Here is a 14,301-nt window from a genome sequence, read left to right as displayed (position 1 = left end):
TGGCATGAGGGCCGACCGTTGGGGCACGCTGCGTGGTGGGGCAGAGGGAAGGGAGCATGGAGAAGGGTCCCTTCTCCTAGCTTTTTGCACACTTGTCACCCAGCCAAGAGCCAGAACTCTTTGCTCACAGCGTTGTCCCCCACGATAGCATTAACGGCAGAGCGTCCATTTGCAAAGCATTCAGACTGGATGCTAACCCTGGTGCGTTGGTTGTTGCAGTGGGCCATTAGAGCCTTCCCAGTTGTGTTCTTCGGTCCCATGCCATGACCTAGTTCCTTCTTCCCCCAAAGTAGGCAGAGTAGCCAAAAGGCACTGGTAATCAGGGAGAAGTGGGAGAGCGCAGCCTCGGGACAGACAGGCAATGGTGGGGACAGCCTCAGCTCTTGCAGTATAAATACTAAGAACTGAGGCTCTTGCCAGAGTTTGGGGACGAAGTCAGATAAGAAGATCAGGAAAAGCAGCCCGTGGCAGGCTGGGTACATAATGAAAAGCTATAGCTGATCTTTTCCAAAAGTGCAGAGATGTCACTGACTGAACTGGACTATCCTCCCATTTTTTTTTCAATGAATGTGGTGATGAAGCCCCTGCCTACTTATTTTGTGAGGCTTTTTGCATTGATTCTGCCCTTAAGGATGTGCAGTGAGCTGATGTCTCAGCAGCTCCTGGTGGTTTCAAAGCCACCTTCCTCCTCCCTTTGCTCTCTACAAACCGCACTGAGGATCAGGGAGCAAGCCTGGCCACATCCCAGGACCGCTAGGAAACAGGCAGTAGCACCATCTCCTCTTGAAGGGAACCACCAGCAGGACAGGGTTAAGAGGGGAGGTGGGACTGAGGCAGAGGTGGCTGGCCTGCTTCGTAGGGAAGTCGGTGTCGATTCTGTGTCCACAGCCTCTTCCTTCTTCCCAGATCCTACCATAGTCCCATCATACTTAATGAGGTGTTGATGGTTTTTAATAAGCAACATCTGAAAAGGAAGTGAGGAAGCTTGTTGAATGAAAGGAAGCATGGCAGGGCACAAGTGCCCTGTAGGAGAGTAGGCACCCGGTGGGCACAGGATGTGCCTAAATGATACTTTGGCATTCGGAGACTTTTGTTTTTCCCAGGAGTTGATTGATATATATAGATTCTCAGTGTGGGGCTCAGGCTAGATACTGGGGGCACCACTTTCATTCTTTTCCAGGACTTCCCCCCCACTCCATAGCCCTGCCCGTGCACGCTCTCACTCTCTGTAGCTCTCCTTTGATCAGTCCCTGCACTGTGACTGCTCCACGTTCTAGGTGGTCAGACATCTCGTTCCTTTTGATGAATGGTACTCATGCACAGAGATGGTTGCTCCTCGTCCTGGGTTTAAATGACTGACACCATCAGAATGCTATACTCAGGGCCCGGAAGCTCTCTGGAGCAAGAGGGTAGGGAACTCCCAGATAGCTGCCTTGTTGCTGCAGCGACACTGAAATGTCACCTAAAGGGGTGCAGCGGCTCTCCTCGGAGCCTGGGCAGCACCTCTGTCCCTCCCACCATGGAAGGATTGTATCTGGAGTGTGGTGGGAAAATTAAGGATGCATATCCGTTACCTCATTCCCCTCTAGGTCAGAGTTGCTGGCTACAAGGGCCAGCACTGATGAAGATCCTGCCCACTATTGCTGTACCAGCTGAAGCCAGTGTCAGAAAGACAAGGGGTATTTAAATCTAGTCCCTGGATCACACCCTCAATTTGTCTGGCTCCTCAGCAAACAGAACACCTGTCCTGAACGCCTTGGGTAGATGGAGCTTTCCTGAACTCATTAGGGGGTGGGGAAGACCTTTGGCACTTTCCACAGGACAAGGACATGCCCTGAACCCTGGCATAGAACAGTGAGGGTCCCAACCCCACTCTTCACTCTGTCAGGAGAGAACTAGGATGGCCATGAGATATCTCCGCCAAGGGGAAATCCCTGCATAGGTCAGCAAGGGCCAGTGAGAAGCCAGTGTTACCTGCCTAGGATGAACCCAGTAGGAACACCAAGCCAAGGTGCCCCAAGGCTTCACCGATGCTCCTAGCTCGGAGATGTGCTCCAGAGCCAGCCTAGCAGTACTCACTGGGCAAGCAAGAAGCAGATGGGAGCCGTAGATGAAGCTCATTTGTTTCTGGGAATCAGGAAGACCTGCTTTTATTAACCACATACTTTCTGCAACTAAACAGTCAAACCATCTGAAACTCAGATCTCCTGTTTGCGGTATGACTTTTAACATGTACTGTATGTGCTCTTTTTCTCCGCCTTGTATTTTATAGCCAGAGCCCGAGCCTTCACGTCGGTTTTTTGTTGACCAGTGGGAACTCTCCCTTAGTCTCCGCTCCTCCACCCGCCCCGCCTCTCCCTCCTCTGACTCCCTCCGACAGGTAGCATGGCCTGGACTTGACGAGACCATGTTCTGCAGCCTCTGCTCCCTCTACCTTCACAGGTGTCACCCACCCCCATGGGAGCCTAGGTCTCCGCCTTTGCCTGGCTCCTCAGAAGCTCTGTGTGTGAAAGGGCTGCCACAGACACCTTTGTTAAAGAGGCTGCTAGTGCCTTTGAGTGTGTCACACGTCACAGCCTGTCCGAGTAGACCCACTGTTAAGCTGTGTCCGACGCTGAGAGCATTTTTCAGCCTTTGTCTAAAGACTGCGTTTTCTTAAATCACGTGCGTGCTACAGAATTTGAGCCATGCCATCACTAACCCTCCTTGTAAAATAGTGAGCACACAACACTCTTGGTGTTTCTTGGAATCGTGTGTGGAATGAACCCTGCTTTATACCGGGTGGCTTCGATCCCGTTCCAAGGAATTTGTTAGGGATCGGAGCGTCTGCTGCCTTTGCCTATGTGTTGTGTTCGTAGCCAGTGTGTATATGTGCAGAAACATATGCATGTGTGTGGTGTGCAGTGGGGTGAGCCCAGCGATTCCTACACTTCAACCCTTCTGAGAGTGGGAAGAAGAAAACCAGCTGCTTTTCATGCCAGAAACAAACAGAACTTGAGTCCATCTCTGAGGGGGAGTGGGACAGGGGGGTGCTTGTCTGTGTTGCTACATCAAGAACTGAATGACAAATGCCCTTGCACATGCAGCCCCAGGCCATGGCTGCTGAGACAGGCCCCTGTCAGAGAAGGGTCCTAGGTGCACACAGTGGGACAAGGATTGCCGTATGCTGGGCACTTTTGTCATCTGCTCCACGGAGTGAATTAAAATGTGACTTTTGGATCCTGTGAGGGCAGCTCTGAGGAGAGCTTGGCTCTTACTTCTGTTCTCCTCTACCCTGTGCCTGCCTGTCCCAGACATGTGCTTCCCAAGGTCCCTATTACTAGTGGACATGGTATGTGGAGTTAATGGCAGGTGAGGCCAGCTAATCCTAGGGTGTTTCTTTAGTTGAGCTGCAAAATGATATGGATTGCTTGGCTCCAGCCAGGCCTTAGCTGAGCCTAGTGAGAAGTGTTCTCAAGTGTGAGCATTCCCAGACTTACAGAGTTGGCCTCACAGAACCTGGGCGGGCCACTGTTTGGACCAACTGTCCTTTTTACATGTGGCTTTACAGGTTTGTCCCTTGAAGTCACCTACTAGGGGGTTGATGCAATCTCTGGGATCACTGTACCTGCATCTGAATTTGTGACAACCTCTCCCACTTGGCTGGGAGCCTCCCTTACTTTCTGCCATGAGAGGTGTAACATACACTGTCTCCACCCAGAATCCGGCCTATCATGGCTCTAAACGACCACCCACAGACTGACTGTAGTCCCAGGACAGGATCCAAGCTAGGCCACAGGGTGCCAGACCTCTGTGGGAGGGTGGCTTACCATGCAGACATGGCCTCTCTTCTGTCTCCTTAGCATTTCCAAAAGGGAGATTGTGTTAGTTTGATCTGTGTGTGTTGGGAAAGAGGACTAGGCTGTCTCACTGTCTAGTCCAGGCTAGCCTTGAACTCATTGCAATCCTCCCACCTTAGCCTTCTGAGAACTAAAGATTACAAATGTATGCCACTACACTCGGCTTTGGATTTTTGACTTCTTTTGTTGTTCATCTCTAAAAACAGTTTCTCCAGGGCCAGAAACCTTCTGATTTCCTGGGGCAAAATGAGCAGCCTCCTTGAGGTGTAGCTTGTGATTTGTTGGCCCACCTAGTCTGGGAGAAATCCAGCCTCCACATTTGGGAAGATGAGCATCGCCTTTCTGCTCTCAAACACCACCCACCCACCCAGCCCCTGCCGCCGCCTGTGGCCAGGGAGTCTTCTTACCGAATAGCACAGGATGATCTGCTGCACAGAGCAGACACTGTGGGTTAGGTGATGAGGCAGGGGGTCACCAGCAATGCCAGAACTCTTCACAGCTATTGTCCCCATGGGACATCAATATCTGCAAGAATCTGCCTGGTTTCTTCCTCAGCCTAAGTCCGTCATCTTATTTGCAGAGCACACTGGACTTTCTCCTAGCCTCCTGCCTGGAGTCCACCCTCAGACTCTCTGAGCAGCCCAGGGTGTAGGCCCCTCCTTCTCTTCCATATTTGCTTCCATTCTGTCTTCTACCTCCCTATCCCCAGAACTGGACTCAGAAAAACACAAAGGACCAAGTTCTTCCTTGTGGAAGATTATCTCCGCTGCTGCTGCTCATGTGTGTGCTGACCACCGCGTGGAACCTGGCACAGTGTTGCGCTCACTGCCCAGTTGCTGCTTGTGGGCACTGTGTTGGCATGGTTTGTGGTTGCACTGTGTATTCATTTTGCACCCCTCAAAGACTGTTTTTTCCTGTCGTCTCCTTAATTTACTTTTTTTTTTCCTTCTCATTTCCCTTCATTTTGACCATTGTGTAATCTCCAACCAATAGAAGTATATAAAGATGTACACGGGCGGAGTGAGCTCATTGGCTGAGCAGATAGCCAATCAGCTTCAAAGGAAAGAGCAACCCAAAACCCTTCTAGACAAGAAGGAACTGGTAAGAGATATTCTAGGGGCACTGTCTCTAGTCATGGCACTATGGCGAGCCACCCTCGCCTGCTCTGAGGGTCTTCCTGACTGCTGTAGCCACCTGGACTGCCACCTGGTAGCTTTCTTGAGTTGCTCTCAGTTTTGATGATTGAATTTCTAGGAGTGCGGTAGATATTTAGAATGTTCTGTGGAAAAGCACTTTCCTCTTATTCAGAGGATGTGCGCACATGATCGCTAAGTGTATGTCTATTCCTTCCCCGAAGCAGAAGTCCAGCAGAATAGTTGGTTTGATTGTCACGAAATTCTGAAAGCTTGGGTCTTTCTTCAGAAGTATCTCGTGGTTGTTGAGCATCACAGGTTTGGACCCCAGCTTGTGCTGAGGGTCCTCAGGGAGATTGTGGAGTGAGGCTCCTCCCAGAGCTGCTCTTGGGGTCTGCGTCCGTGTGACTGGAGTCATCCTCACCCACAGAGAGCTTGTGCGGCCCCACGAGAGGTCACAGAGTCTGATGTGTTCCTCTACCCACCTCCCCACAGGGCTCCATAAAGAAAGAGTTCCCGCAGAACCTGGGGGGCAGCGACACGTGCTACTTCTGCCAAAAGCGGGTCTACGTGATGGAGAGGCTGAGCGCCGAGGGCAAGTTCTTCCATCGCAGCTGCTTCAAGTGTGAGTACTGCGCCACCACGCTGCGCCTGTCAGCCTACGCCTACGACATCGAGGACGGTGAGTCTCTCTGCACATTGGTCACAGCAGCAACCGCATGCGTGGGACACCCCTTTCTCCTTCTGAGCCAGAGACCTTTGGGCCTTGCCTCATCCCTCTTTTCATTTCCATTTTCTTTATACTAACCTTTCTCAGCCATCGCTTTCATTTTTTTTTTTTTTTTTTTTTTTTTTTATTCTGAGGCTTTTTAAAAATATTTTTCCGGTTATCAGGCTCAGAGTGGTGACGTAAACGTCTCCCTCACTTTAGGAACTCACTCTCTTACCTCACATGAGACTCTGGAGGCTGAAAGGGGTGTGGCAAGGGTTCCTAGAACTTTTTTTTTAAAGATGTATTTATTTTATGCATATGAGTACACACTGTAGCTGTACAGATAGTTCTGAGCCTTCATCTGGTTCTTGGGAATTGACTTTAGGACCTCTGCTCACTCTGGTCAACCCCACTCACTCTGGTCGACCCAGCTCACTCAGTCCCTGCCCAAAGATTTATTTATTGTTAATAAATAAGTACACTGTAGCTGTCTTCAGATGCACCAGAAGGGGGCATCAGATCCCATTACGGGTGGTTGTGAGCAACCATGTGGCTGCCAGGATTTGAACTCAGGACCTGCAGAAGAGCAGTCGGTGCTCTTACCTGCTGAGCCATCTTACCAGCCCCCACCTAGAACTCTTAGATGGATGATAGCAAGTAAAATAGACCCCAGGCTTCTGCCTTTTGGAGGGGATTGAATTGCCCATGCTTTGTAATCTCTGTCCGGCATCAGCATCTTGTAGCCGGCGGCCCAGGCCTGCTGTTGTAAGTGTGGAAAGACCTTGGTTAGAAGGTAGAGAAGTGTGCCAATCAGTAACAGTCAGCTTGTCTCCCAGAGGCAGTTATGGCTCCCGCGGCCATCCCTACGCGATGCTGAGGAATTCCCGGGGGGTGGGGCGGTTGAATTTGTTTAAAAGCAATAAAGAAGCTTAGGCGAGCAGGAGAGGAAACTAAACCCTCCAGGGATGACAGAGCCCATGTCTCAGTGTGTGGTACATTGACTGTAGAGGGACTGGGAAGCATGGCGGAGGGTGTTGTATGATTGAGTCACTTCGGTCATGCAGACCCTAAGAGTGGGACTCAGGCAACCCTGGCTGTCACAGAGGAAAGGCCGGAGCTAAATGGCAGGCTCCTAGCATTGCAGCCTGTGGCCTCTTTCCTGCATTAGCAAATCCACTGCTCAGCCAAGAGCTGAAGGAGTTGCTCATGCGAGGAAGGTCGTCTGTGAGTACCAGGTGTTTGGTTCCAAGGAGAGGGGTTGGCAGGTGGGGGGGTCTCTACATCTTAGAACTGTCCCTGATACTTCAGTGATCTTGGTTAGCCTTTTATCTTGCAGTATGCCTGGAAAGAATTCCCTCAGGGTCTAGCCAGTGTGTCCATATTCATAGTTTTGCCCATAAAGATGTATACAGACACACACCCCAAAAAAAAGCTGGGCGATGGTGGCGCACGCCTTTAATCCCAACACTTGGGAGGCAGAGGCAGGCAGATTTCTGAGTTCGAGGCCAGCCTGGTCTACAGAGTGAATTCCAGGACAGCCAGGGCTATACAAAGAAACCCTGTCTTGAAAACACACACACACACACACACACACACACACAAAAGATATATACACCCCTCACCTCATTCTCTTCAGAGTAGAGATGAAGTGTAAGTATGCCTCTAGAGGTCATCACCTTCATACAAAAGAATGTTATTCAGGCCCACAGCGTGCATGAAGGCATTATTTTTGGCCCACTGGGTATCTGCCGTCTGGCCCTGACAGGGCAGCATGTGGTAGGACTGTGCAGCCAAGCGGAAGTGCTCACCTCATTATCAGGAAGCCACAGAGGAAGAAGGGACCACAGGCCCATAGCCCCAGTCAAGGCACACCCCAAACACCTAACATCTCCCAACAGCTGAAGGCACAGCCTTTTTGTTTTAAACACATGGGCCAGCACATTTGGTGGGAACGATACACACAGTTCACTTGAGGCAAGGCACGCTGATCTTACTTCCATCTTCTAAGACACCACTGGTGCCATAGGATCTTGCTTTAGGCATTCCCTACCCAGAATACACTTTCCTCGTCGTGCTGGAACAGGCTTCCTTGACCTTCCTGTCTCCACATGTCCCCTCCTCAGAGATCTCTCCAGACCACTGGACATCAGCCAGCTACCATGTTCCAGTTCCCCCACCTGCAACGGTCACGCCCACGTGTCTTCTCTACCATCCAACCAAAGTGCTCGTCTGCCTTGGGGGAGGCCCAGCGTTCATGTCACCGTGTTATTAAATGACACAGACCGTTGAATAAATGCCAGACACCTGTGTCATTCCTCCATGTCCTTTAGTGTGATTGTCAAGATTGCTCAATCTAAGTCGGGTGATGGTGGAGTACACCTTTAATTCCAGCACCCGGGAGGCAGAGGCAGATGGATCTCTGTGAGTTCGAGCCAGCCTGGTCTACAGAGTGAGTTTGAGGCCAGCCAGGGCTGCACAGCAAAGCCTTGTCTTAATCTAAATAATTTCCAATCCGTCACTTTACCAGTCCTCTGTAAACTGGGATTAATCCACAGTGTCAGCCCGGCTGGCTTTCCTGAAACAGGCGCCATCATGCAGTAGCAGACAGCACGGGCTCGGGAGCCAGTCTCCTGCCTGAGAACTTTGACCGTGGGGCAGACTTGGGCAGGCAGCTAAGCCTGGCCCTGCCTCCCCCGTGGAAGGATAGTAGCAGTCTGTACCTCTTTGGGTTGTGTGAGCACTAAATGAATGGATAGATATAAAGTGGTCAGCATTGTGTCTGACACATAGGAAATATTAGATAAGATTAAAGCTTTTTTTTTTTAATTCATTCAAAAAGCAAAAGTAATAAAGTTGAGTTTGGGAAAGAGAATAAGAAGCTACATTAAAGCCAGCTACAGTGGCACACTCCTCTGATCCCAGCACTTGAAAGGTGGAGGCAGGAAGGTCAGAGGTTCAAGATCAGGATGGGCTACATGAATCCATACCTCCAGAAGAAAGAAGCACTGGTGATTGAGGAGGCCCGTGACTCAGGCCTGTGATGGCACTGTTTCACCAGAGGAAGCGCTCCATTCCTTTCCTGTGGGAGGAAGCGAGCTCTAAGAGGCTGACGAGCCTGAAGGTCGCATCGCACTTCAGCTGTGCCCTTGCACCATGTGCTGCCTCCCTGGAGAAGGCGGTTCTCTAGAACAGTCTTGGAAGTCACCTTTTGGCTGGGGTCTGAGCCTAGTTTCTGAAACTTAAACTCTTGTATTTTGTTACAATTTGGAGCGGGATCCAATGCTGATCAGCTAGGGGTCCGAGCTTATGACCTGGGTTTCTATCTTAAGAAAAAATAAGCAATAATAAGTAATTAGTGTTCTTGAATTATAAGCCTCAGGCCAGTGAAATGGCTCAGCAGGCAAAGGTGCGTGTGGCCAAGCTGATGACCTGAGTTTGACTCCTTGAGACCCACACTGTGGAAGCAGAGAATCAGCTCCTGCAAGGTGTTCACTGAGTTCCACACATGCCCACCTGTGCCTGTCTACACACACACACACACACAGACTCAGACACACAAACCTATAGACACACACACACAGACTCAGACACACAAACCCACAAATAGACACACAAACTCAGACACACAAATCCACAGATAGACACACACACATGCGCACATACACAGACTCAGGCATATACCCACAGATAGACACACACTCAGACTCAGACACACATCTACACACATATCCACAGACAGACACGCATGCACACATACACAGACTCAGGCACACAAACCCACAGATAGACACACACACACAGACTCTAACACATACCCACAGACACACACACATACACACACAGACTTCTGACACACATACTCACAGATAGACACACACAGAGACTCTGACACATACCCACAGACACACACACAGACCTCTGACACACATACTCACAGATACACACACACACACACAGACTCTGACACACATACCCACAGATAGATACACAGAGACCGACAGACACACAATACACAAATGAATGTAAAATTTTTTTAAATCTAAAAATAAGCTTCATGGTAAAACCAATAGTGTGAGCTTCAGAGTTCCGACTCCCAGACACAGGTGTCCTCCACGGTCACAGCAGTCCCCAAAATTGCCATGACCCACCTGGCCTCGATCAGATTCCAGTCCTGGGGAATGGGAAGAATGAAATACAGCACACCCAAAATGGGCTTGATGATCCAGGTATCTTATCTTATGTTTACTAGGGGCAAGCCCTAAAAGAACAGAGTGGCTTATCACAGATTATATGAAAGGTATGGTGGGCAAGCTAAAGGCAAAACAAACAAGAGGAAGCGACACATAAACCAGCTGCTCACCCGCAGAGAAGCAGATGGTGAGCTGACCCTTTGCCGGTCACATGTCCTCCACCGTGTCATGTCTCTAAGTACTGGCTGAGTGCCAGCAGCTGGTGAGAAACCTGGGGAAATGTGATGCGCCAGGAACATTACCTGAAGTCCATACAATTCTCTGCGATTTTTCCACCATTGGCTTTAAATCTGAAGTACCCAGGTACAGCCGTTGTTAGAGGCTTGGTCACTAGCCGATGGGTTGTTGGAAGGCAGCTAGTTATTAGGAGTGCTAACTTCATCAGTGGCTTAGCTCACAGATAGATAAGTTAATGGCATTATGTGATAGTGACAGAAACGTTAGGAGGTGGAGCCTGTTGAAAACTGTAGTCACCAGGTTGAACTCTGGGAATGGACTTGTCCCTGCCCATTTCCCCATGCTTTCTCTGTTCCTTGCCATCTTGAAGGGAACATCTCTTCCCCCATCAGCATGATGCCCTGCGTCCGCGAGGCCCAAAGCAATGGGACCAAGTAACCTTGGGCTGAGGCGTCTGAAATCAGGAACAAAGTAAACATTTCTTCCTTGAAGTTGTTTTCCCAGCGTTGACAAAGCTGTCTTAATTGTAAGAAACACAGATAAAGGCATACGTCTGCCATTTTTTAAATGAAGTAAATGTATAGGGATTAGGCAGCCAGTTCAGTGGGTAAGAGCACTTGCTGTACAGGCTTAAGGATCTGAGATTGAGTCCTCGGTACCCACGTAAAAAAGCCAGGCATGGTGGCATGTCCCTGGCCGGGAGATGAAATGACAAACTTCCAGTCCAGCGAGAGACCCATCTCAAGGCAATAAAACAGAAAGCGATAGAGGGGAATCCATTCTGGTCTCCCTGTGCATTCACCTGTACACTTAACGTGTGTGTACCACTCACATACAACACAGCGATGTGCCCAGGTCGCCAGGGAAGAGGAAAGGGGAAGAAAAGCTGCCTTGCGCCTTTGTTTCCTCTGCCTTGTCTGTCCCCTGGGTCTACCTTTGTTGGAGTCTCTCTTGGCAGAGCGGCTCCCGCTGCAGCCTTTCCTGGGTGCAGCTCCTGAGGCAGCCGCGCTCAGGGTGGGCTCATGCCCAGCTCTCATACCTAAGTAAGACGACAGATTCCGATCATCGACTAATAGTTTGTCCCAGCACTTGTGTTGGGAAGGAGAACAGGTCTTTCACACCTTTTTGGCTGCACTCTCCTAATGTAACGAGATTACATAGGACCCATTAAATGTGCATCACATTACATAGGACCCAGTAAATGTGCATAGGTGTGGGTGGAAGTCCTGGTGAGTCATGTTTGACCCTGGCTATATTGAAGCACACCCTGGGTTTTGTTCAATCTGTTGATGATCCATGGAAAATTTTTGTTGTTATTGCTTTATGTGAGTGTGTGTGTACGTGTACACACCTGTGCGTATACATGGGCATACATGCCACAGCCCATGTACAGGTCAGAGAACAACTTGGGAGTCAGTGATCTCCATCCACCTTGCTGACGCAGGGTCTCTCTTACTGTTTCTTTTCGTTCACACCATACTCCAGGGTAGCTGGCCCATAAGCCACTGACCAGTTCTCCGGTCTCCGCCTCCCATCTGTCTGGAGGAATGCTGGGATTGCAGGGTCCTACCACCACACCCTGCTTTTCACCAGGGTCCCAGGGATTGAAGTCAGGTTGTCTGTAACTGACTCCCTTACCTCTAAGTCAGCTCTCTAGTCCCTTGTTTTACTTTTAGCTGTATTATATTTGCAGCCTGCCTCGGACCAACCCTGGCTACGGAAGGGAGGGCTAGGTGCCCATGGCTGTGGAGGGGAGCGGACAGTTCTTTCGGGAACTTTCAGAAGCCTTCCCGGCTCCACCCTGCCATTTGTATTGGCTCTTGACTTCCCTAGAACTGCTGCCTCGGCTTTTCACGTGACCGTGCCTTTGTCCCTTACACACTACTACTTTGTTTCCCATCTCTGTCATGCAAGCCTCACATCTTCGCTCTGAGCACTGATTGGTGGCAGCTCCACAGCCTTCACACACCCAAAGGGGGAAAGCCTGTACATCAGACCCAGTGAAAGGAGGCTTCGGGCTGGCCTTTCTGGATTGCAGGGGGGAGCTGGATGTGTATGTGGGGGGGTGTGTGCAGTGGTATCCTGTGGCCAGCCAGCCGAGTTCACAATCGTGGAGTTTTGCTCACTCCTCTTTTCCTTGCTTCTTGCTGTCTGCAGGCAAATTCTACTGTAAGCCGCACTACTGTTACCGACTATCTGGCTACGCACAGAGGAAGAGACCAGCGGTGGCTCCTCTGTCTGGAAAGGTAATAGCTCCCTTCCTATGTGTGGGATTGTTAGTCTCGCCTGTCCCCTGAGTGGACTTGAGAGGAACCGCATTGACTGCAGACACACCAGGTTTACAAGCATCTAGAGGTGCCGGTCTCAGAGGGGATGCTTAAGGCTTATTCTGAACAGAAGGGTACCCCGCTGCACACCCCAACTAACTGTTCCTTACCCCCACCCCCACCCCAGGTGGGGTGGCACTTTTCCTTATAGCTGGAGAATAGGCAGCCTCAGGAGTTCCCCCCATCCCCTCCTCCCTTTTAAGCCCATACCCTGAGCGTCTGGAGGGCCAACCCCTGCTCTCCACACTGGGAAGGCTAAGCTGCCCATAACTGGCTCTGCCTTGCTACCTTTTAAGCCCTGCTTTCCTGGGTTATTGCCTAAGCCCTGGACTTTTTCTTTTCTGCTCCAGTGAGACTGGTCTGTTCTCATTTTCTCAGGGTGGCCTGAGTAATCTCTTCACTTCATGGACAGCACGTTGACAGCATTCAAGCCGATTACCCGATGGCTTGGGTTGACTGCAGAGGGATGGTGGGAAGAGGTGTACAGTGTGTCTGTGAAGTCTGCACCCTAGGTCCCATCCATGGAGGGGAAATACCACTTTGTACTGAATCTGTTCAGACTCTTCTTTTAAGCAGTGCAGTACAATAACTACTCACACTGTACAGCAGTTACACTGCTTACGTCCTCCAAAGAGCACTTAAAGTCGGCTTAAAGGAACAGTCATGGATATCATATGTACATGCATCACACAGAATTGTCATTTGAGGGTCAAAGACGTTTCTCTCCTAGGACTACACAGTTGAGTACTAACAGACAGACTAGCCAGTCTCAGGGGTCATTGCCTCCTAAGTCCGGGGGCTGCAGCCAGAGTCACTGTTCTTTTCTTCTCATGGACTCCTCTAGGAAGCCAAAGGAACCCTGCAGGATGGCCCCACTGCAGATGCAAACGGACTGGCCAGCGTTGCCGCCAGCTCAGCCGAGAGAAGCCCAGGTAGCCTCACTTCCTTGTTTGGCTGGGTGGTGCGTCACTCTCTTGGCCTCTGTGACAAGGCCAAGGGGGTGAGCCAGCACCTACAAACCAACATTTCTTCAATCGGGCAGCAAGTAGCCCAAAACCCCCTGGACTCCTTTTTCATGTGTCAGCTGCTGGCGTTTGGGGTCCCCTTCCTCTATGGCCTGTCAGAGGTACTGGTGCAGATCGGAGGGGAGTTCCACTGGCAGACTGTGAGCCAGTGATGGTGCTGTCTGGTAAGTGGGGGTTACCCCACACCCACAAGACACACCAAGGTGTTTGGTGCAGACCCTCCAGGTAAACAGGAACCCAAAAGAGCTGCTATGTCCTTGACCCCAGGAGAGAGCCCAGAGTGAGAAGCTTCTCTGTGGCCCCTGTGTAGGGCCTGTTAGGTGTCACAGAGATGTGTGATGGTGTCCCACAGTCTGAAATGCGTTCACTGCAACTTGAAGTATTTGCATCTCATTCCTCAGCTGTGTCCAGCCCATCCATGGGACAAGGGCCACCCTATCCTAATCCCTTTAGGCATCTGGGTTTCCAGTGAGGGTCAGAACTCACATGCCCTACTCCCCTTACTATTTCCTGTGTCAATAGCTTGTACCATCCTACCTCAAAAAACATGCCGACCCCGTCCATCGCAAGGCAGGATGGGGAGTGTTTGGTGCATGATGGCTGTAGAGAATTGTCTTGCTTTTTTTCTTAAAATTTCCCTGTCTGCCATTCTGCCATTGTAAAACTCGCCATAGTTCTGTACACTGCTGAGAGGTCCTGAGGCCCCTGTGATGGCCCCAGACATCTCTCATGGGTCACTCTTTATGAAGTCTGTAGGGCTATATTTTCCTATGTCACACGTTTCTTCTTTTTATAGCAAGTAAATTGTTTTACTTTTCTTTCTTTCTCTTTTTTTTTC

The 14,301-nt window shown here is 50.3% G+C and overlaps 1 protein-coding gene across 25 annotated transcripts in view; it reads left to right on the top strand.

Moving 5' to 3' along the window:
- Positions 1-14,301, top strand: part of Mical3 (microtubule associated monooxygenase, calponin and LIM domain containing 3) — a 201,824-nt gene that overhangs the window by 117,215 nt on the left and 70,308 nt on the right. For 23 of the 25 annotated variants that reach the window (XM_031383246.1, XM_031383254.1, XM_031383248.1 and 20 more), the window contains 3 exons: positions 5,468-5,654; positions 12,269-12,357; positions 13,283-13,370. In XM_031383246.1, the coding sequence (XP_031239106.1) occupies positions 5,468-5,654; positions 12,269-12,357; positions 13,283-13,370 (364 nt within the window). Of the gene's footprint in view, positions 1-5,467; positions 5,655-7,807; positions 8,005-12,268; positions 12,358-13,282; positions 13,371-14,301 lie in introns of those variants that run through there. The other 2 variants (XM_031383270.1, XM_031383271.1) reach the window with 1 other exon arrangement.

The sequence above is a fragment of the Mastomys coucha genome, unplaced genomic scaffold (genome assembly GCF_008632895.1).
Source record: "Mastomys coucha isolate ucsf_1 unplaced genomic scaffold, UCSF_Mcou_1 pScaffold20, whole genome shotgun sequence".
NCBI lineage: Eukaryota > Metazoa > Chordata > Mammalia > Rodentia > Muridae > Mastomys > Mastomys coucha.
Note: the sequence above shows the minus strand (reverse complement) of the source record. Positions and strands in the feature narration are given on the sequence as shown.